Genomic DNA, 23,950 nt, shown 5'->3' with positions numbered 1-23,950 from the left:
GCTACTGACTCGCAGACTTTGGGATTGCTGAAATATATACCAAAAAAAAAAAAAAAAAAAATTAGTCAATGTGAGTTGTGCGACTCCAGTTAAGTCTACTAGACCCGGTGCTTTTTTTCCTATATAAATAAGAAAATGTTTAGGGGTACTCTCATTTTCCTATTCAAATTGAAATAATGCCCCTCAATGAGGCCAAACTTAGATTCACAAAATGTTTAGGGGTATGTGTATCCCTGCATCCCCCCCAGCAAAAAAGCACTGACTAGACCCAAAAATTTTAAGCCATGTGGACTCAAGTTGCTTCTGGGGGGTCCTCTGGGATCGGGGCCCTGAAGCTTAAGATTCATTAAAGGTAAAGGGACTCCTGACCATTATGTCCCGTCATGGCCGTCTCTGGGGTTGCGAAGCTCATCTCGCTTTACTGGCCGAGGGAGCCGGCGTACAGCTCGCGGGTCATGTGGCCAGCATGACGAAGCCGCTTCTGGCGAACCAGAGCAGCACACGGAAATGCCGTTTACCTTCCCGCCAGAGCGGTACCTATTTATCTACTTGCACTTTGACGTGCTTTCGAACTGCTAGGTTGGCAGGAGCAGGGACCGAGCAACGGGAGCTCACCCCGTCGCGGGGATTCGAACCGCCGACCTTCTCATCGGCATTCATTAGATTCATTAGTTTCCTAGTAAAACTGTCCCTGTCTCCAGGAGATTCCCGAAATCACCGGACCAGTCAGCACAGACTATTTTGAGCCCAACGGACCAGTGTTGAGACTCAGGCAGCTTCCTGTGGCCTTATGTAACCTCTCTCTGTCCTGTGTTCCTCTTACGATCTGATCTTCCTTGCCAAGCACCAAGGGATGCTCCCTCGCTCCCTGACTGTCCCGCTGCAGCGGTGAAGCGGTTAAGTCACAGAGAGCACTCCTGGGTCCGCTTCTGACCCTGGAGCCTAGGGCTGTCTTCTCAGCCACCGCCAGGGGGGCTCTGAGCTGTCAACAGCCTCTCTCTCTCCCTCTCCCTTTCTCTGCCTGCAGGTGCCTTGGAAGTTTCATGCAGGACCCGGAGTCTCCCTCCGTCTTTCCCCAGCCTAAAGTTTTCGGGGGCTGCAGATGAGCAGCAGCTGCTGGCGCCGGAAGGAAGCCTTGCGGGACTCCGGCCAAGTTGGCACCTCCTTGGCCCATTTGGATCAATACTGCAGGGCTGGGGCGGGGGGGGGGGGGAGAGGAAACCCGGCCTCCCTCTCTGCAAAGACCCAGAAGTCCAGGCAGGAGCGAAAGCAGCCTCTTCCACAGCCTCTGCCTCCATCCGGCAGCTGATGCCAAGGCTGGTGCCCAGTTCCTTGCGCGCCTCACTGCTCTCCCTGCCCAGGTAAGGCGAAACCCTCCCAGCTGGAGGAAGCAGGAATTAAGCGGGTAGGTGAGAAGGATGCAACCCAGAGGCTTTTCCTTCGCACCCCGGATTCTTGGTGTGTGTATGGGGAGCGGGGGGGGGGGGGTGGAATCTAAGAAAATGATTCATTTCTTTTTGGAAATCTCAGCTAAAACATAGCTTCTGTGGTGCATATGATGAGAGATGCCTTGATTGAAATCTTCAGCTGCTGGTTGGGAGAAATAATCCAGCCTTTCTCTGTGTGCGCTCCCAAAAAGCTGCAGTGGTCCCCCCTCCCGTTGTTTGGGCTCAAAACCTCCCCTGTGCTGCAAACAGCTGCGCTGCAACAAGGACAACATTTTAATTGCTTCTCCCACCCCCCGCCACTTTCCCCTTTTCCTTTTACTCATCTCGCTCTCTGCTTTCCCTGTGACGGACTGGCAGGGACTCTGACCCGTCCGCTTCCAGCTGGGTAATAAACAGGATCCATTGAAAGGATCTCTCGCCTGCGGTTCATGATGGACACCGCTCCTGCGTAAATCATCCTTGGTGTGTGTCACGAATTAGGAGCACAGGAAAGCTGCCTTGTACGGACTCAGAGCGCTGGTCTATCTAGCTCAGTATTGTCTACACGGACTGGCAGCAGCTCTCCAGGGTTTCGGGGGGGGGGTCATTACCTGGAGATGCTGCCGGGGCTTGAACCAGAGACATTTTGCATGCAAAGCAGATACGCTTCCGTTGAGCTATAGCCCTTCCCCTAATGCACAGGTGCATAGGAACCTGCTTTGTACTGAGTCAGAGAGCAGTGATCCTTCCAGCTCAGTGTTGTCTGCACTAACTGGCAGCAGCTCTCCAGGGTTTCAGGCATCCCAACCTGGGGATGCTACTAGGGATAGAACCTGGTTCCTTCTGCTCGCAAGGCAGATGCTCTACCAAGGAGCTACAGCCCTTTCCTTAAAAACAAATCAAGATTCTAGTCCTTATGGTGTGTTTTTTTTAAAGAGCTGAATTAAATAGGAAGCTGCCTTATACAGAGGCAGACCATTGGTCCATCTAGTTCAGTACTGTTTACTCTGTCTGGCAGTGGCTCTCTAGGGTTTCAGGCAAGGAACCCTGTCCCAGAGATGCCATTGGGGATGGGGCCTGGGACCTTCTGCATGCCAAGCAGGTGCTCTGTAACGCCTTTCCCCAGAAAAAAAGGTCAGGAAGGGAAAAGTGAATTAAAAAGTCTTCTTTTTCTGCTGCCCGCCTCCACCATCATAAATTATTACAGTGGTACCTCGGGTTAAGTACTTAATTCGTTCCGGAGGTCCGTACTTAACCTGAAACTGTTCTTAACCTGAAGCACCACTTTAGCTAATGGGGCCTCCCACTGTCACCGCGCCGCCGGAGCACAATTTCTGTTCTCAACCTGAAGCAAAGTTCTTAAACTGAAGCACTATTTCCGGGTTAGCGGAGTCTGTAACCTGAAGCGTATGTAACCTGAAGCGTATGTAACCTGAGATACCACTGTATTCTTATTACTGTTAATAATAATAATAATAATAATAATACAGTAATTTAAAAGCCCACCCCACGGAATTGCAAAGTCTTGTATTCTTAAACATCTATGCATCAGCCCAAAATACATGACCTGATTTTAGAAAGATGCTGAGCATTCTTCTGCATCTTTCCTTGACTCAATGATGCCTCTGGGTGTGCCAGACTTTAAGGAGGGCAGTGTGTATTTGTGTGTGTGTGTAGATTCTGGCTGAGTATTGAAAGGACTCATGGATTTGTTTGCTGGGGATCCTACCACTCCACAAATAACTCCCCTTTGCTTGCTTCAACCTCAAATATACTTCCATTACCAGAGGATAAGCCTGATGATTTAATGTGCAAATGGTGTTCTGGCTAGTGATGGGGGGTGAAACTAGATTTAGTTTGCTTTTTGGAGGTAAAGTTTTTAATTATTATTCCATTTTGCAACTGTGGTAAATAAAAATATGCCCTTTTCCCTTATGGGGTATCCAAGAGCCCATATAGAGTCCTTACATAGGTTCCCTATTGGTAGGAGAAAATAACAGAGGCCAACCAGAGAATATTTGAGAAGCAAAGCAGCTAGTAAGCTTGATCTTTATTGATCTGTTGCAACAGGGTCCTCTTCCTCTCCTGCGTGTGAAAAAAGCACGACCTTTTTCTGGGCAAAACTCCGAAGGAATAGGTCGGCATATAGACTGTAGAAGGGAAATGAAAGAAGTCACACAAAACTTTTGCCTGGGCATACTCCGAAGGGCTAGGGCTGGTGTTGAGATCGAGGGGACAGAAAGGAAGAGAAGGCAATTTTTAGATGAGGAAAAAAGTAGAATTTTTAGATTTGAAGGGAAAAGGAAGAATTAAAGAATTTTGGTTGCTGTGGTTTAGAGAACCCAACCCACTACCCGTGTTTCCTACTTAATACTCACTTCCGCATGCGCTGTTCCTGGTGATCCCACGATCTCTTGACTGGTTGTTTAAGGCCGGCCTGATCAAGCGTTGCTTCCCCTGGTTAACCCCGCTGAACCTCCAGTTATTTCCAGACCCTGGGATCGATGGAGGACTGGTTATTCCTCCTGGCAAACTGCCTGGTGCGCGCTGGATAACCAGTTCTTCCTCGCCTCCAGAATCCGGGTAACCAAAAGTCCCTTCGTGCGTGGTCGCCATCTGTGGTAAATAAAAATATGCCCTTTTCCCTTATGGGGTATCCAAGAGCCCATATAGAGTCCTTACATAGGTTCCCTATTGGTAGGAGAAAATAACAGAGGCCAACCAGAGAATATTTGAGAAGCAAAGCAGCTAGTAAGCTTGATCTTTATTGATCTGTTGCAACAGGGTGCTCCCCTCACACGCAGGAGAGGAAGAGGACCCCCCAAAAATGCTGTGCAAGGGCTTATAAAGACTTTTGAAATTCCCCTCCTCTAGATCAAGACCACCCCCAGAAACATTATGCATTCATCACAGAAGGGGTGTAACCTAAGACCACCCCTCAGATAAGGCGGTCTAAAACAGAACATTTGCATGTTGTTTTCTCCTGTCGCTTTGTTTATTTCCTGTCTGGCAGGTTACTTGATTGGATTTCTTGGGGAGCCTGGGCAGTCTTTTGTAATGATAAGGCTCACACCCTTATTCAAACACAGATTAAGACAGGATTTGTGAAGGAAGAGACAATGGGGAGGCTTTTCCATTTTGACCATGCAGAGAAACATTTACTCAGTTTAGGAATCAAAATGGTTCCAGGTTGGCTTTCCTGTGCTGATCTATGTACGTGTGGTTATGAACGTTGCCATATATCTAAGACCATAAAATTCTTTTCACACAACGTATATAAAACTGAGAGAAAGTTTAATTTGCCCTGAAATATGAGCTTTCCTAAGTCACACTTTCTGAAACAGGCTAATTAAACAATCTATGACCTTTTAAACTGTGTGTGTAGATTATTGTTTTTGTTTACTATGCATGCGCACGGGTGCCAACTTGAATCAAATATTTGGTGGGCAGGTAAGTCCTGCCTCACATCATCGATCACATGATGCAGTGCGCGCGCGCGCACACACACACACACACACACACCATTTAAATGGCAATGCCCATTAACTTTGGGGGAGCCCAGCTCCCTAAAATATTTTATTGGGAAGGGGGCAAAGGCTCCTAGTTTGTGTTTTTATATTGTAAACTGTCCTGTGATCGTTGGATGAAGGGTGCTATAGGAATTGAAATAATAATCTTGATATTTCTTGATGATATTTGATACTTGATCAAGTAATATCAAGTAAAAGTATCGGAGAGGAGATCTGTGTAAATGAAGACAAGAGACTTACGGTTTTGTTACATATGATTTTATTTTGGAGTTGTCTGCTTATTTTGGAGTTGTTTGCTGTAAAGAATGTATATTATGTGAATAAAATAATAAAGGATTTGAGAGCGGGGGGGGGGGGGAAGGAATTTAAATAATAATCATGTGCTATAATTGTGGTAGTCAATCCCACGCAAGACTTCAGAGGGCCCACATTGCCTCTGCCACCACTCAAAATAGCAGCAACTCGTGCTGAGCTGCATCAGGCAGCCTCCCTGAGGGCAGCGAATGCTTCCCTGTGTGGAAAGAGAGGGCTTAGAGGCCCTGAAGGACGGCCCACCTCTGGAGGATCCCCACGGAAAGGAGGTGGTCTCCGCAGGCCAGTGACTCATGCAGGAGGACTCTGCCTTGCCAGTCACAACCTCTGGGGTCTGCGAATGCTTTGGAGCTCACAGGAGGAGCCTTTAATTATTCAGCCTCTTTCAACACATGACATATTCTCTCCAGGTGCACCGTTAGGGTATCACGAAGGAAAGCAGGATTTATTTTCTCTTAATTGAGAAAAGTAGCGTTAAAAATGCCAAAGTCAAGGTAAGAGGCTTCAAATATGTTTTTAAACATAGAGGGTTTTTTATATTAAAAAAGTACAAAACCTCTCTGACAGAAATCCAATGTTTTGGGAAGGGTGCTCCATGTGAAATGGGCGCCTGATGTAGAATCATAGACTTGTAGAGTTGGAAGGCACCCCAAAGCTCATCTAGTCCAACCCCCTGCAATGCAGGAATCTCAGCTAAAGCATCCATGACAGATGGCCATCCAACCTCTGCTTGAAAACCTCCAAGGAAGGAGAGTCAACAACAGGCATAGGCAAACTCCAGCCCTCCAGAGGAGAAGGAGCCCTCCAGCCCTCCAGAGAGAAGGAGATGGTCAACACCAGCCGCCTACAATCCAGATGTTTTGCACTGAAGTTCGTAAGAACGGAAACGTAAGGATAGAAGGAGAGTCTGGCCAAAGGGGCCCCCATGCAGTCACAGAATCATAGAGTTGGGAAAGACCCTTAGGATCATCTAGTCCAGGCATCCCCAAACTCAGCCCTCCAGATGTTTTGGGACTACAATTCCCATCACCCCTAGCTAACAGGACCAGTGGTCAGGGATGATGGGAATTGTAGTCCCAAACATCTGGAGAGCTGGAGTTTGCCTATGCCTGGACAAACTCCACTGTCAAACAGCTCTGTCAGAAAGTTCTTCCTGATGTTTAGTCGGAATCTCCTTTCTTGTAACTTGAAGTCATTGGTTTGAGTCCTACCGTCCAGAGCAGGAGAAAACAAGCTTGCTCTATCTTCCATGTCAGGGGTGCGAACCTGGGCCCCAGGTTATGGGTCACGACGTCATGCGCCCCACAGCCTCAGAACCTGACTTCCTGTGGCACCAGAAGTCAGGTTCCAAGGTTTTCGCAAGGCCTCGGGCAGCATCTCTGAGGTCTCATGAGACCTTGGATGTGACTTCTGGCACATGGGGGTGCTGTGGTGTGGGTGCTGAGCACCCACAACAAAAAAATTGTGGGTGCTTGGGCCGCTAGGGCCCCCTATAGTTGGTCCCTGTTCCACATGACAGCCCTTGAGATATCTCAGTCTCCTCTTTCCCAGGCTAAACATACCCAACTCCCTCCACTGTTCCTCATAAGGCTTGGCTTCTAGACCCTTGATCAACTTGGCTGCCCTCCTCTGCACTCGTTTCAGCTTGTCAACATCCTTCCTAAATTGTGGTGCCCAGAATTTGACACAGTATTCCAGGTGTGGCCTGACCAAGGCAGCATGTGCTTCTTTAAAGATGGGATTTTGCTTCCTGAATGGAAATGGAGAGTGAGGCAGCAGCAGCAGCAGCTGGTAAACAGAACCTAAGAAGACAGAAAGAGCCTGCTCGATCCGGCCATTGGACTGTCCAAGAACATGTCCTCTTCTCACAGTGGCTGCCCAGATGCCCCAGAAGGAAACCCACAAGCAGGACCCAATGATAAGAGAATTCTCTGCTCCTGTGGTTGCAATCGGTATTCAAAATCGTTGCTGCCACCAGCTGTGCGGTCAGAGCACAGCTATTGTTGCTAGTAGCATCCGACAGTTCAAGAGAATGGAAGAGAATGAGGCAGCTTCTTTTCCTCCTGGTGGGGCTGCCTCAGGACAGTGTAAGAGAGGTCATAGCACCACAAGCCAAAGGCACTGAGAGACTGTATACAAGTGTTTATGCACCAATGCTAAGAGCCTCTGAGGAAAGATGGCTGAACTGGAGCGCTTGGTCTTAGCAGATGGCATTGATAGGTAACAGAAAACTGGTGGGACAGAAAGTACCCAGTTATCTCTGGAGATAAACTCTATAAGAAGGACAGAGAAGGCTGTCCTGGAGGTGGTGTCTCTCTGTACATCAAAGACAACACTGAGTCCATCAAGTTTGAAATCCCCAAAGCGGTGCACCCCTACAAAGGATCGCCGTGGGTGGTGATACTAGGCCCCAATAGTAATTTAGTGCTGTGCTATCGTTGCCTCCCCCCGCCCCCCGATCAAAACACTCAGGGAGATCTTGAGATGAAGATCGAAACCAAGGAAGCACCCCAAAGAGGAGGTGTTATAGCAATGGGGGACTTCAACCAGTGGCATAGCGTGGGTTGCCAGTGCCCAGGGCTTCATGGAGGGGGGTGGGGAGCGTGAGAGGGTGGGAACGACAGAATATGCATATGCAACCCGCTGCCTAACAGCTTCCATGTCACCCAGGAGATCGCAGCCACAGAGATAAGAAAAGAAGAGTTGTTCTGTTGTCTGGAGAAGTGGTTTCCTGGTTCTATTTTTTTTTTTTTTTGGTGTGTAATAATTTTATTGAGGTTTTATATTTTTTAAACATCAAAATATCACAACGTATAACAAAAATACCATCCCCCAATTTCCCCCTCCCCTCCACGACTTCCCTCAGCTTCCTCTTCTGGTTTTTTGGCATATTATCTTTCCCTGCTTATTGGTTATTTCTTATTCTCTAACTCTTTCAACAGAATTATTATTCTTCTCTTATCATTTTAACATCCTCATTCTATTTCCTACATTTATTTTATTAATTGCAAGTGTTTAAGCAAACCCTGCAAGTCAGTCCATTTCTTTACACTGATTCTGAAAATATAACATGAATGGTTCCCAGTCTTTCCTAAAGTCTCTATTGTCCTTGTCTCGAAGTCTTTCCGTTAGTTTTGCCATTTCAGCGTATTCCATCAATTTTCCTTGCCATTCTTCTTTGGTTGGTATTTCAACCGTTTCCCATCTTTGTGCTAGCAATATTCTAGCCGCAGTTGTAGCGTACATGAAAAACCTTTTCTTCTCTTTTGGTAAATCTTGACCTGAAATGCCTAGCAGAAAAGCCTCTGGACTTCTTACAAAGGTTATCTTAAACATTTTTTTCAGTTCATTATAAATCATTTCCCAATACTTTTTGATCAATTTAAAATTCCACCACATATGAAAGAACGTACCCTCTTTTCCCTCACATTTCCAACCCTTATTGGAGCCTGTTTTAAACATTTTTGCCATCTTTTCCTGGTTCTCATGGAGAAACCGTTTTCAAAGGAGCCCAGTGACAGAAGCACATGGCTGTGTTGAGGCAGCACTGGGTGTTGAAATTTTGTGCCTACGAACAATTTTATGCCTAGGGCAATCGCCCCTGTGTCCGTCCCCCGTCCCCCCACTCTATGCCACTGACTTCAACTATCTTCACATAAGGTAAAGGGACCCCTGACCATTAGGTCCAGTCATGGCTGATTCTGGGGTTGCGGCGCTCATCTCGCTTTATTGGCCGAGGGAGCCGGCGTACAGCTTCCAGGTCATGTGGCCAGCATGACTAAGCCGCTTCTGGTGAACCAGAGCAGCTCACATTTACCTTCCCACCGGAGTGGTACCTATTCATCTACTTGCACTTTGACGTGCTTTCAAACTCTAGGTTGGCAGGAGCAGGGACCGAGAAACAGGAGCTCACCCTGTCGTGGGGATTCTGATTGGCAAGTCTTAGGCTCTGTGGTTTAACCCACAGCGCCACCCGTGTCCCTATCTTCACATAGACTGGCTACATATGTGTTCCAGTCACGACAAAGAGGCAAGATTTCTTGATACCCTTAATGGTGTTGCTTAGAACAGCTGATGTTTGAACAGAACAGAGAGGCGTTGACCTTGGACCTTCTGGGCAGATGGTGCCTGTTAACTTTGGCTGCTAGCCTGTGACCTGCACAGTCTTGGATTTCACAGCTCCTCAGATAAGTGCACCATAACACTCTGCGCTTGTGAACAGCCCTTCAGCTATGATTCCTGCATCACAGAGGGTTGGACTAGATGACCCCTTGGGTTCCTTCTGACCCTGCAATTCTTTGATAGGATGCTGGGAGAGGATTTTTCTCAGAGCCTTCTATCAAAATATCCCCACTGCAATATTCAAAATGGTTTTTCCCCTTTAAAAACATGCTTAGGATAAATATTTGATTTTTTAAAAAATAAAAATATAGCATGAAAAATCAAATATTTAGGGTCATAAGAATTGCCCTGATGGCTAGGGACCCTTTCAAGTCCTTGGCCAATGTGATCCCTCTTGGAAATGCATATTTATTTATTTATTGAACTTATATCTGGCCTTTCCACCCCAAGGAGCCCAGGGCAGCAAACAGATACACAGTTTAGAAAAGAAAGCAGAAACATTCCGAAACAGATTTAAAACATTCTAAAAGTGTTTGCAGTTAAAAACATCTAAAAGCAGCTTCTATTAAAAACATTCTAAAAGCCATTACAGTGGTACCTCGGGTTAAGTACTTAATTCGTTCCGGAGGTCTGTTCTTAACCTGAAACTGTTCTTAACCTGAAGGATCACTTTAGCTAATGGGGCCTCCTGCTGCCGCCACGCCGCCAGAGCACAATTTCTGTTCTCATCCTGGAGCAAAGTTCTTAATCCGAGGTAATATTTCTGGGTTAGCAGAGTCTGTAACCTGAAGTGTATGTAACCCGAGGTACCACTGTACAGTTAAAAGTGTTCTTCTACCCACTGATCAGCAGATTGCCAGGAACAGTCTTCTTCAGTCACCCAATGTCTGGGTGAACGGGAATGTTTTCAAATTCCTCCTGAAAGTTAATGGGGAGAGTGTTCCGCAACTGGAGAACCACCACTGAAAAGTCCCCGTTGTGGTTCAGTACCAACCAGGCAGCCCCTGGTGGCGACACTAGCAGCAAGTCCTCATCCGCTTTTTGTAGTGTAAGCAAAGTTTGAGAGCCACACCCCTCCTATAGTAATGAGAGGTATTCTGCTGTTGAACATGGGGGTTCGACTTGACTATCATGAACGACCCATCCTTCTCACTGAGCTTATTTAAGTACAATGGTACCTCGGGTTAAGTACTTAATTCGTTCCAAAGGTCTGTACTTAACCTGAAACTGTTCTTAACCTGAAGCACCACTTTAGCTAATGGGGCCTCCTGCTGCTGCCGTGCTGCCGGAGCACGATTTCTGTTCTCATCCTGAAGCAAAGTTCTTAACCTGAAGCACTATTTCTAGGGTAGCAGAGTCTGTAACATGAAGCGTATGTAACCCGAGGTACCACTGTATCTTAAAAAACTGATGGCTAGCACTACATCTTGAGTGGAAGGGATTACTATAACTTGTTCTGAACGAATTGTTCATCAGTTTTGTCGGGTGATCCCTGAATCCCTGTGTTTATACAGCATATAATAATAATAATAATAATAATAATAATAATAATAATAATAATAATAATGAAGATTTATTATTTATACCCCGCCCATCTGGCTGGGTTTCCCCAGCCACTCTGGGTGGCTTCCAACAGAATATTAAAATACAATAGTCTATTAGAAATTAAAAGCTTCCCTAAGCAGGGCTGCTTTCAGATGTCTTCTAAAAGTCTGGTAGTTGTTTTTCTCTTTGACATCTGGTGGGAGGGAGTTCCACAGGGCAGGTGCCACTACCGATAAGGCCTTCTGCCTGGTTTCCTGTAACTTGGCTTCTTGCAGTGAGGAAACTGCCAGAAGGCCCTCGGCGCTGGACCTCATTGTCCAGGCAGAACGATGGGGGTAGAGATGCTCCTTCAGGATAATCTCCAAACCAGCCTTCGCAAATCTGTTCAGATGTTGTGGACTACAATTCCCATCAGCCCCGGCATCACCCAGCCCTGCTGTCTGATGGGAGTTGTAGTCAAAAACATTTGGAGGGGTTGGCGGGGACCTGGCTGGGGAAGGCTGCCTCACACTTTGTGTGTGTCTGTGTGTGTCCCCTTATCAAGTCTTCTTGCTTTCTTCTCCATGTCACCTGCATTTATCTTGGCTCACCTGTTTCCGTTCAGAGTACTGGAGAAGTGCATTTTATTGATGCACCTTGGACATCTCAATTGCATCTCTTGTTTAATGTTTAATTCGGGGAGATTGTTTCTAACTTATCCTGACAGCACTTGCTGCTGTGCTGACCTGATCTAATCTGGAGGCTGCAATTTGCTGAAACAGCAGGCCAGAAGGAGCTGAGTGTGCAGGCAATATCTGTCCTCCAGCGGCCTCCTCGCCTCGTCTGCCAGCTGTCCCATGGCACTCTGGAGCCTGCAAGGTAGATATCCCAACCGCTTGAGATGCAATTAGGGATGAAGAAGAGGGGAATCTGTCAATTCCACTTTATCTCCATTTCTTATTTTGCCCATCTAAAGTGCCACATAAAAATTCACCGGCAGGTTTCTCCTAGTAATATGCATTTTTATATGGAAATTGGTCTAACATACACATTTTTGCAAGAACTTTTCACAAATTTATGCATCTTTCTTGCAAAATCCAGAGAAGGGCAAATTTTGACAGATGGCTCTCCACATCTCTAATACAGTCATACTTTGGAAGTCGAACAGAACCCATTCTGGAAGTCTGTCTGACTTCCAAAATGTTCGGAAACCAAAGCACGGCTTCTGATTGGCTGCAGGAAGCCGTGCTTCCGAAAATCGTTCAAAAACTGGAACACTCACTTCTGGGTTTTGATCATTCGGGAGCCGGTTTGTTTGGGATCCAAGGCATTTGAGATCCAAGGTACCATGCAGTTAACATCAACTGAGGAGCAATTCTGTCTGAATCAGCTCTGAGCGACGCTCATGCATGATCAGGACTAGCTAGAAATTCTGAATCAACAAACAAAAACCATTTCTCTGTCTTTCTACTCATCCATCACCAATGTATACAGAGGCATCTGCTTCTGAACATGGGGTTCCGTTTACTGGTACAATTCCTGGTTTGGGAGGCCAGTGGGCTCAGTGGGTCCTCTCCCTCAATGAGGTCATCTCCTTGCTGCAGCTTTTTGCTCACTGCTCCCTATGGGCTTAGGTGGTGCCACCTCCCAGAAGGAGTGAAGACAGAAGTTCCTTCTCCTTGCACCTCTGACTGCTCACACACTTGGAGTGGGCAGGTGAAGAAGAAGAAGAGGAACATGATCACAGGGCTCTAAGGGTTAAAAGGGAAAGCTGTGTTTTGGGGGAGTCTGCCCAGACTTCTTCCTCTTCCTATCCAGGAACTCCTGATGAACTTCCAAGGGATCGCAAGGTTCCTTCCGTGGGATGGTTTGAAAGCCACTGGACCAGTCTTCCTCAACCTGGTGCCTTCCAGATGTTTTCAACTGCATCTCCCATCAGCATGGTTGTGTGCACATCTGCCCCAGCGTCATATGGCTGCGCTGGCTGGGGCCAGAGGGAACTGGGAGTCCAAAACATCTGAAAGGTGTCAGATTTTGGGGAAGGCTAGCCACACACTAAGGGACACCGATGGTGCTGTGGGTTAAACCACAGAGCCTCTTGTGCTTGCCGATCAGAAGGTCGGCGGTTTAGATCCCTGCAACGGGGTGAGCTCCTGTTGCTCGGTCCCTCCTCCTGCCAACCTAGCAGTTCAAAAGCACATCAATGTGCAAGTAGATAAATAGGTACCACTCCGGCGGGAAGGTAAACGGCGTTTCCGTGTGCTGCTCTGGTTCGCCAGAAGCGGCTTAGTCCTGCTGGCCACATGACCCGGAAGCTGTACGCCGGCTCCCTCGGCCAATAAAGCAAGATGAGCGCCGCAAACCCAGAGTCGGCCACAACTGGACCTAATGGTCAGGGGTCCCTTTACCTTTTAGCCACACACTGGAGGGCAGACCCACACACCATACTCCAAAACACACATTTAAATCACACGACTTCCCCCAAGGAATCGTGGGACCTGCAGTTTCCCCCAGGCGGAGTTAACGTTCCCAGGAATCCTGAAGAACGTTTAACTTTTCTGCTGAGATTTTTCTTTTTTTTTAATTGCCCCTTCTGTTTGTTCTTTGCAAAGGGAAAGGGTATAAAAAGTGTGTGCTTCGTTTGACGATTGCTCAGGTTGCACCTGGGATACGGAGGTGAACTTTTGAGAAGTGCGCTTGTTAGTTTTACCGCTCGCTAAACAGAACTTTTTGTTTGATTCAGGTCATGAGGGAAGGCCGAGCCTGGCGATGACCGGCGTAGACCGAAGGGACGAGCTGGAGGAGAGCTTCCTGTACCATGGTGGGGATGGATTGTGGCTCCTGATCTCTCCCTTGCTGGCTCGGGCACCCATGTCTGCCAAAGACACCGCTTTCTGACCCGCCTCTTCTTCTGGGACCTCTCTCTGCGCGGCTCACAATGGGAGGATGCTTCTCCAAACCCAAACCAGGTGAACTCTCTGCTCAAGCCCTTCCACCTTTCCTTCTCTGTGCGGAACTGGGAATTAAACTAGGTCATGCACGCAGCAGGGCCACTCCGCGGAGAGAACTCTGCGGAGAATGTTAATTCTCTGGGCTTCTACGCGGAGGGATTATTAAAGCGATTGGCTAATCCTCCAAAAAAACTGAGCACAATGCACAGCGGTGACTTTAATGAAACATTTGGGGCTTGGAAAAGCAGCAGGGGGCATTGCTAAACAAAGAACTGGGACCTCGACTATGGGGTTGGGCAGCAGGGAAGGAATCTTTTGCCAAGAAGTTGCCGTAGTCAAGGGCAAAATATGGGATCTGGGGTTCCTCCAGGCTCTTTCTGTTCCCAGGTGGGATCCAATCGCATCCCAGAAAATTCAGGTTGCGCAATTATAGTCGGTTGGGAGGTCTCAGCAAAAACAAGAGCCAGTGTTGTAAACAAAAATTGCCCTTTTCCCTTATGGGGTATCCAAGAGCCCATATAGAGTCCTTACATAGGTTCCCTATTGGTAGGAGAGAATAACAGAGGCCAACCAGAGAATATTGAGAAGCAAAGCAGCTAGTAAGCTTGATCTTTATTGATCTGTTGCAACAGGGTGCTCCCCTCACCCGCAGGAGAGGAGGAGGAACAATGGCGCGCAAGGCCTTATAAAGACTTTTGAAATTGCCACCCTGTAGATCAAGACCACCCCCAGAAACATCACACATACATCACAGAAGGGGTGTAACCTAAGACCACCCCTCAGATACATCATACCTACATCACAAAAAAGGCGGTCTAAACAGAAATTTGAATGTTGTTTTTCTCCTGTTGTTGTTTATCTCCTGTCTGGCAGGTTACTTGATTGGATTGCCTGGGGAGCCTGGCCATTCTTTTGTAATGATAAATACTTAGTTCCTGGGCCATGTCACAGGCTCACACCCTATTCAAACCCAGACATACCCTTAAGACAGGATTTGTGAAGGAAAAGACAATGGGGAGGCTTTTCCATTTTCCCATTTGACCTTGCAGAGAAAACATTTGGTCAGTTTGGGAATCAAAATGGTTCCAGGTCGGTCTTCCTGTGCTGATCTATGTATGTGCTTGGTTGGTACACTTATGAACATTTAACATATATCTAAGACCTCAAAATTCCTATCACACCAGTGGCGGTGCAATGGTTAGAGTGCCAGTCTAGGACCCGGGAGACCAGGGTTCAAATCCCCACTCAACTATGAAACTCACTGGGTGGTTTTGAGGGCCAGTCACTGCCTCTCTGACCTACCTCACAGGGTTGTTGTGTGGATTAAATGAGGAGGGGGAGAACTGTGTATGCTGCCATGGAGGAAAAGTGGGATAGAAATGCAATAAAGAAACGAAACGTGGTCAACCAATCACTACAAAACCTTTTTAAAACACACATTCTGCATCACAATGGCTGGCTGTTAACCAGAAGTTTGGAGATTTGAGCGGGTTGGACTAGATGACCCTCAGGATCCCTTCCGACTCTACAGTTCTGTGATCTCTAGTAACCTTAGCTGTGCCAAAAAACAACAAAGACCTGAAATTCCTCAAGCCGTAAGGGGTATGTCCACAATAATTTATGTCGCTTGTTAATGGCCAAGAACAAACACCCAGTTGGCTTTGACTCTGGATTCCGTCAAATTAAGCTTCCTTAATTTAGCCCCGCATCGCCCGCAGCAATTATATGCCCCCTATGGAGTCAGCCGGCCCATGCCCTCATGTAGTCTCTCACTGGCATGCCAGACCAGAAAAGGATTTTCGTTACAAATATCCTCAGTGTTGGGGTGGGCTGCATTTCCTAACGGGGAACTTCCCAGAGGTCGCATGGTACCGGTAGTTGGGAAAAGATGTGAAGATGGTTTTGGGCACGGGTGAAAGCTATAATAATAATAATAATAATAATAATAATAATAATAATAATAATAATAATTTATTATTTATACCCTGTCCATCTGGCTGGGCTTCTCTAGCCACTCTGGGCGGCTTCCAAAAAAATATTAAAATACTGTAATACATCAAACATTAAAAGCTTCCCTAAACAGGGCTGCCTTCAGATGTCTTCTAAAAGTCTGGTAGTTGTTGTTCTCTTTGACATCTGGTGGCAGGGTGTTCCACAGGGAGGGCGCCACTACCGAGAAGGCCCTCTGGCTGGTTCCCTGTAACTTAGCTTCTTGCAGTGAGGGAACCACCAGAAGGCCCTCGGTGCTGGACCTCAGTGTCCAGGTAGAACGATGGGGGTGGAGACGCTCCTTCAGGTATACTGGGCCGAGGCCAGCTGGCAGGGCAGAGGGCGGGATCCTGTCTTAGTGCAATTGTAGGCTACAGCTCTGCAAAAGGCAGGGATTTCTGTACACAGGCACGCACAAATCTCCATCCAGACATCCAGGCCTTATCACAGGCATGGAATCGTAGGATTGTAGAGATGGAAGGGACCTGCGAGGGTCATCTAGTCCAACCCCCTGCCATGCAGGAACCACAGGTTCTCTGCCTTCCTACTGGATCCTCACCACAACCCTGCAAGGTTGGTGAGGCTGGGATCAAAACCGCCCTGCTCAGGAAACATCAACGCTCAAAGTCCTTTGACTTCAAAGGTACTGGTTGGACCGTTTTGGACTTTTACATTTAAAAAAAAATAAGATGTTTGTTTTAATTTGCAGGCTTCCCCCGAGTATGTAGAAACTACTCCCTTCTTCGAAGTGGCTCCCTTTCGTCACTTAAATGGATTGTCACACCGCCACTGGAGTTTCCTGTCAAAAGGAATGATGTGGCAAGGAGAGAAAGGGTGTTGCTGTGTAGTGTTCTTTACTTCCCTTTCTCATATATATATATATATATATATATATATATATATATATATATGGGACGCGGGTTGCGCTGTGGTCTAAACCACAGAGCCTAGGACTTGCCGATCGGGAGGTCGGCGGTTCAAATCCCCGCGACAGTGTGAGCTCCCATTGCTTGGTCCCTGCTCCTGCCAACCTAGCAGTTCAAAAGCACATCAAGTGCAAGTAGATAAATAGGTACTGCTCTGGCGGGAAGGTAAACGGTGTTTCCGTGCTCTGCTGTGATTCGCCAGAGGCACATGACCCAGAAGCTGTCTGTGGACAAACACCGGCTCCCTTGGCCAGTAAAGCGAGATGAGCACCGCAACCCCAGAGTCGTTCGCGACTGGACTTAACGGCCAGGGGTCCCTTTACCTATATATAAAATTATATTTTATTCTTATACAGTGGTACCTCGGGTTAAGTACTTAATTCGTTCCGGAGGTCCGTTCTTAACCTGAAACTGTTCTTAACCTGAAGCACCACGTTAGCTAATGGGGCCTCCCGCTGTCACCGCGCCGCCGGAGCATGATTTCTGTTCTCATCCTGAAGCAAAGTTCTTAACCCGAGGTACTATTTCTGGGTTAGCGGAGTTTGTAACCTGAAGCGTCTGTAACCTGAAGTGTCTATAACCCGAGGTACCACTGTATTTTCATCCTGCCATTCCTCCAAGGAGCTCAAAGTGGTATCCAGGTTGTCCACCTCCTCCATTTTATCTCCCCAACAACCCTGCGAGGTAGGCTAGGTTGAGAGATGGCAATTGCCCCCAACCGTCCAACAGTGGAATGGACTCCCTCGGAAGGTGGGGAACTCTCTGGAGGTTTTTAAACAGAGTTTGGACAGCCATCTGTGAGGGATTCTTCAGCCGTGATTCCTGCATTGGAGGGGGTTGGAATTGATGACCTTTGAGGGTCCCTTCCAACCCTGAAATTCTTCACATGGCTGAGTCCTAGTCCAAACCTCTAACCACTGCAGCACGCTGCCTGTGCTGCAGCCCCCCTCCGTCGCCAGGTTGCCGCATTTCCCCCAAACGCCTAGGAGACGTGGCCTTGCGTGGGAAGGAATTGTGTGCTGCGGGGAGAGCTCTTGGTAAATGAGCCTTGCGTGTAAGGTTGCAGCCTTAGCTGCCTGGCACCGAGTTGGCAAGGCTGCTGCCGTTACTTATTCATCTTGGCCGTCGTTACTTATTTATCTCCATATTTTCTTAGCTCCAGTGGCGCTCTGCAGAAATGCAAAGGCAACCGGACGTCGCAGGTGTGACTCCAAGAATTGAGGTTGCCTTGCGTTTTGGGCGTTCCTGTCCTTAATGCATTCTGAACGTGCCATTCCTCATCAAATCAAGGCAACTTAGCTTTAAAAGTTCGTGGAGGCGAGGGCTTTTGATGGCTACAGGCCATGATGGCTTTCAGTAATGAGGTTGCTGGAAACTACAGGAGGGGAAACAGTGGCGTAGCGTGGGTTGTCAGCACCCGGGGCAAGGCAAGTAATTTGCGCCCCCTAACCCATGGATTTGCCCTAACCCCAGATGTTGCGCCCGGTGCGGCCGGCCCCCCCTGCACCCCCCACGCTACGCCACTGAGGGGAAAGTGCTCAGGGCCTGCTTGTGGCATATGAGTGGCAACTGAGAGAACAGGATGCTGGACTAGGTCATAGCTGTCAACCGTCCCTTATTTAGCAGGAAACTCCCTTATCCCAGCACCATGTCCCACTGCTGTCCCTTATTGATGATGTCCCTTAAATTTCCCGGGTTTCATGCTCGCCCGGCTCGGGAGGGAAGCAGCGGCTCGCGGTCCTCTGCCACAAGAGAGAGAGCGCGCTGGCGCCATCATCCTGGTGCGCGGAGTTCCATCGGTCCTTCCCCGCCTGAGGGGGGGAGGGAGAGAGACTCTCACCCACGCCGCCCGCGAGCCCGGAGGCGGCAGCGGTGGTGGCAGCTGAGGAGGCGGCCTGAGGGAGGAGGAAGAGGAGGGGATGGGGAGGGATGCAGAAGAGCGGCGCGTCAGCGGCTGCCGCCGCACCGCAACCGCCTCATGCCAGATTGAAAGTATCTGTCAATCCTACCAATGTATGTAACTCTTTACCATAGCAAAATCCCTTATTTTGGCTGCCGATCCCTTATTTTCGAGGCTGCTGGTCCCTTATTTTCAAATCTGTATGTTGACAGCTATGGACTAGGTGGGTCATTATTCTGACCCAGCAAGCTCTTCTTATGAGATAGACAAACAGAGACCACCTCGTAGGGCTTAGTGGGGGGTGATATCAGCCAGATTTCAGAAACGCTGGATGAAGCCAGTCTGAATTATGGCAGTTTATGTACGTGCTGAAGTGTGAGGAACTTCTGCTTGCAACTATTTTGGGGGGAGATAGGAGAAAGCACCCCAAAAACATGGAAAAACCTCAATCCTCCCTCCTCAGATTTCCTAAATGCAAGAGTACAGTCGTACCTTGGTTCTCGAATGCCTTGGTACTCGTATGTTTTGGCTCCAGAACTCCGAAAACCTGGAAGCAAGTGTTTGGGTTTTTTAACGTTCTTTGGAAGATGAACGTCCAACCCGGCTTCTGAGGCTTCCAGTTGAGTGCAGGAAGCTCCTGCAGCCAATCGGAAGCCATGCCTTGGTTTTTGAATGTTTTCGGAAGTCGAACGGGCTTCCGGAATGGATTACGTTCGAGAACCAAGGTACGACTGTATTCCATCCCTTTTGCTGGCTGGTGAAAACCCACTGCCTATTTCTAAAGTGATGAGGTTTCAAAGGTCTTATTTTCAGGATAAATTATGCCACCCATGTCAGATAGATTATTCTCTGGGTGGGCCCTGTTTCCCCCCAAAGACAAATGGCTGTTTCTGGAGATTGGGAGAGGGGGCAGGCAAGACACCATCCTGTGCTCATCTGTGTGTGAGAGAGGAGTGCTCTGTGTGAAACGATTTTACGACTGACGATTTATCTTTGTCCCTGTCCCTTATCTGTAGAATGCACAAATCTTTTCTACCTGTTTAATCCTTTGACTGTTCAATAGCTTCAGCTGTTGTCTGTAGCTTGGCTCACACCATAGCTGTCAACCTTCCCTTTTTTGCGGGAAATTCCCTTATTCCATCACCGTTTCCTGCTGCTATCCCGGATTGTTAGATATCCCGTAGACTGTCCCTGGGACAGGTGAGGCTGCTGATCCCTTATTTTCGAGGCTGCTGATCCCTTATTTTCAAATCTGAAAGTTGACAGCTATGGCTCACACCCTTGAGAGATCTGCTCAATATGTTTTGAGGGATGGGATGGCGGACCCTCGGCTTGACAGCAGTACGTGTGAAAAAAGGATCAAGCAGTCTTAATACACCACAAGCTTCACACGAGTCAATTGTGTGTCATGCAGCGGCAATAAAGGCTAATGCATTTTCAGGGTGCATCAATAAAAGTATAGTATCCAGGTCAAGGGAGGTCATAGTCCTGCTCTCTTCTCCCAGCTGGAGTCTGCCACAATTTAAGAAGGATCTTGACAAGTAGGGATGTGTGCAGAGGAGGGCAACCAAGATGGTCAAGGGTCTGGAAACCAAACTAAACAGTTGAGGGAGTTGGGTCTGTTTAACCCAGAGAAGAGAAGACCGAGAGATGATATGTGAGCCATCTTCAGATATCTAAATGACTCGATAGGGAAAGCTTGTTTTCTGCTGCTCCAGAGAGGCAGACCCAAACCAACGGATTCAAATTACGAAAAAGGAGACTCCGACTAAACATTAGGAAGAACTGTCTGACGGTAAGAGTTATTTGACAGTGCAGCAGGTTATCTCAGAAGGTGATGGACTCTCCCTTGTTGTGAGTTTTCAGACAGACGTTGGATGGGCATTTCTCAGGGATTCTTCAGCTGAGCTTCCTGCTTTGCAGGGGGGTTGGACTAGATGACCCTTGGTGTCCCTTCCAATTCTACAAGTCTCTGCGGCCCTTTGCTTTGCTTCATTTGCTGTTTTGCAGTTGGGCCTGCTTTGAGGGTAATAAAAAACGCTTGCATCACAACTTTAACGTCAAGAGATTACAGCTGACTTGGACTCTGTGCTCATGAGTCTAAATTCCCACCTATAAAGTTCTGAAGAATCACTGCCTTTAACTTTCCCTTGAATTGCTTTGACATTTATTTATTTTTTAAAAAACTCGTATTTCTACTTCCATTTTAGATCACTTTCCTTAAGGTGAGGTAAGAGTATTACGACACTTAAGCCTGTGTGTGGGGAGGTTCCCTCATCAGGTGCTGCTCCAATCCTGCTCTTGACGCCGGAGAATAAATTTCTAAGAAGTAAGAGGTTTACCAAAACCACGTTCTTTAACTTTTCTTCAATCCGATTGGCAGGGCAGAGTTGTCCTTGGACTCTGTTCTGAGAGGTTAAGCCCTCTTTGGAGTTACTAGGGGAAAACGTTGGCTATGGGAACACAGCTGGCAAGTGTTTAATCCGTGGCATGTGACTGTGTTTCTTTTTTTGCTTATTGGCCCATTGGCTGGCTTCTTTGAGGCCTCACGGGATTTAACTGGAGGCAGGGCTCACTCAGCCCTGCAATGCATAAACCAGCACTGCAGGGGATTGGACTGAATATTACCTTTGCGGGTCCCTTCCAACTCTCCAATTCAATGATTCCCATCTTACCCATACATGCAGATTTTGTACAAATTGGTGTCCTCTTCCAGCCTCTTTCTAAAGGGGCGGGGATGCAGAAATGGCTACCCTACTGAGAGCAATGTGGCCCTTCTACTCCCAGTTCTAGGGCCTCGGCCCAGTATACCTGAAGGAGCGTCTCCATCCCCATTGTTCAGCCTGGACACTAAGGTCCAGCTCCGAGGGCCTTCTGGCGGTTCCCTCCCTGTTAGGGTTGAGGTTACAGGGAACCAAGCAGAGGGCCTTCTCGGTGGTGGCGCCCTGTGGAACACCCTCTCATCAGATGTCAAGGAAATAAACAAATATCTGACTTTTAGAAGGCATCTGCAGGCAGCTCTGTATAGGGAAGTTTTTAATGTTTGATGTTTTATCATGTTCTTAATATTCTGTTGGGAGCCACCCAGAGTGGCTGGGGAAACCCAGCCCGATGGGTGGGGGATAGATAATAAATTATTATTATGGTTATTATTACAAAAGAGGTGTCCTGTATCCCTGTACCTCATTTTGCTCCACCCAACTCCCTTGCAGCAGGCTACGGTCAGGCCTCTTCACACATTCAATGGGACAAATGTTCGGGGCTGGTGAGGAGGATTGTGGGAACTTGTACCTGCAACTCGAATGTGTGTCTTAGCAAATGGCGTGAAATAGTCCTGTTTTTTCTTTTTTTTAAAGGCTTATTCAAAGGAGGGGTGCATCACAATATATAGACAAAGCCCCTTTCCAAGAGGAGGTGTGCTGAATCACCAGTTCACATTGCTAGCGAAAGAAATAAGCACTGAAGTACCCTACTCAACGCGGGGTGGCGCTGTGGGTTAAACCACAGAGCCTAGGACTTGCTGATCAAAAGGTCGGTGGTTCGAATCCCCGCGATGGGGTGAGCTCCCGTTGCTCGGTCCCTGCTCCTGCCAACCTAGCAGTTCAAAAGCACGTCAAAGTGCAAGTAGATAAATAGGTACTGCTCCGGCGGGAAGGTAAACGGCGTTTCCGTGCACTGCTCTGGTTCGCCAGAAGCGGCTTAGTCATGCTGGCCACATGACCCGGAAGCTGTATGCCGGCTCCCTCGTGATGTTGTGACATTGCATGTGTGAGCATCACACCTCCTTCCCTGAGCTGGGCAGTAGCCTCCCGGGCTTTGGGAAGGCGGTGCCAGGCCATAATACTTTAATTTACCCAGAACATTTAAGGGATTAGCCTAGCCCCCCTAGTCCACTGAATGCAAGGTAAAGGTAAAGGACCCCTGGATGGTTAAGTCCAGTCAGAGGCAACTATGGGGTTGTGGTGCTCATCTCTCTTCAGGCCAAGGGAGCCGGCATTTGTCCACAGACAGCTTTCCGGGTCATGTGGCCAACAGGACTAAACCGCTTCTGGCGCAACGGGACACCGTGATGGAAACCAGAGCGCACAGAAATGCCATTTACCTTCCCGCTGCAGTGGTACCTATTTATCTACTTGCACTGGTGTGCTTTCAAACTGCTAGGTTGGCAGGAGCTGGGACAGAGCAACGGGAGCTCACTCTGTTGCGGGGATTCGAACTGCCGACCTTCTGACTGGCAAGCCCAAGAGGCTCAGTGGTTTAGACAGAATGCACAACACTGCTACTCAAGCATCAAAACATTCTTATCCCTGTTGGGAGATCCTTTTAGTTCGGGACTGGGAAAAGGGCAGAATGCAATGTTATATTTTTAAGCTGCCTTATACTGAGTCAGATTGCTGGTCCATCTAGCTTATTATTGTCAACACTGACTGGCAGCAGCGGGCTTCAGAAAGGGAACATTCCCAACCCTTCCTGAAGATGTTGGGGGCTAAACCAAGTTCTGCATGCAAGGCAACTGCTCTGGCTCTGAGCTACATCCCTTTTATGCCACATGGAGTATGTTCACTGTGTGCATAAGGGAGCATCAGGCCAAAGGCCGATCTAGTCCACCATCTTGCTCTTGCAGTGGCCACCTAGATGCCCGTCCCTTTTGCCCAACCCACGTCCCTTTTGCCCAACTGTGTGGTGCGTAATTAACTCACTCCCACTGGAGGCAGAGATGGCCACCAACTTGGCTGGCTTCCTGGTGGGAAATGCTATCGATGGCTCTTAGCCATGGTGACTATACCCTGCCTCTGCAGCCATCGATAGCCTTTCCCACCAGGAAGCCAGCCAAGTTGGTGGCCATCTCTGCCTCCAGTGGGAGTGAGTTCCACAGGTTAATTACGCACTACACAGTTGGGCAAAAGGGATGTGGGTTGTGCTGTGGGTTAAACCACAGAGCCTAGGACTTGCCAATCAGAAGGTCGCCGGTTTGAATCCCCGCAACAGGGTGAGCTCCCGTTGCTCGGTCCCTGCTCCTGCTAACCTAGTAGTTCGAAAGCACGTCAAAGTGCATGTAGATAAATAGGTACCGCTCCGGTGGGAAGGTAAACGGTGTTTCCATGCGCTGCTCTGGTTTGCCAGAAGCGGCTTAGTCCTGCTGGCCACATGACCCAGAAGCTGTACACCAGCTCCCTTGGCCAATAAAGCGAGATGAGCGCCACAACCCCAGAGTCGGCCACGACTGGACCTAATGGTCAGGGGTCCCTTTACCTTTACACAGTTGGGC

The 23,950-nt window shown here is 48.1% G+C and overlaps 1 protein-coding gene across 6 annotated transcripts in view; it reads left to right on the top strand.

Annotated features, from left to right (window-relative positions):
- The first annotated feature begins 980 nt into the window (after positions 1-980).
- The window catches only part of AIFM3 (AIF family member 3), a 56,307-nt gene continuing 33,337 nt past the window's right edge, over positions 981-23,950 (top strand). For 2 of the 6 annotated variants that reach the window (XM_083590142.1, XM_083590141.1), the window contains exons 1-2: positions 981-1,361; positions 13,659-13,884. In XM_083590142.1, coding sequence (XP_083446268.1) covers positions 13,854-13,884 — 31 coding nt within the window. In that variant the 5' untranslated portion in view covers positions 981-1,361; positions 13,659-13,853. The remainder of the gene's footprint in view (positions 1,362-13,658; positions 13,885-23,950) is intronic. The other 4 variants (XM_083590144.1, XM_083590143.1, XM_083590145.1 and 1 more) reach the window with 3 other exon arrangements.

This window comes from Podarcis filfolensis (assembly GCF_964270895.1).
Source record: "Podarcis filfolensis genome assembly, chromosome: 16".
In the NCBI taxonomy this organism is placed as follows: domain Eukaryota; kingdom Metazoa; phylum Chordata; class Lepidosauria; order Squamata; family Lacertidae; genus Podarcis; species Podarcis filfolensis.
The sequence above is the reverse complement of the archived record's forward strand: the minus strand, read 5'-3'. Positions and strand labels throughout refer to the sequence as shown.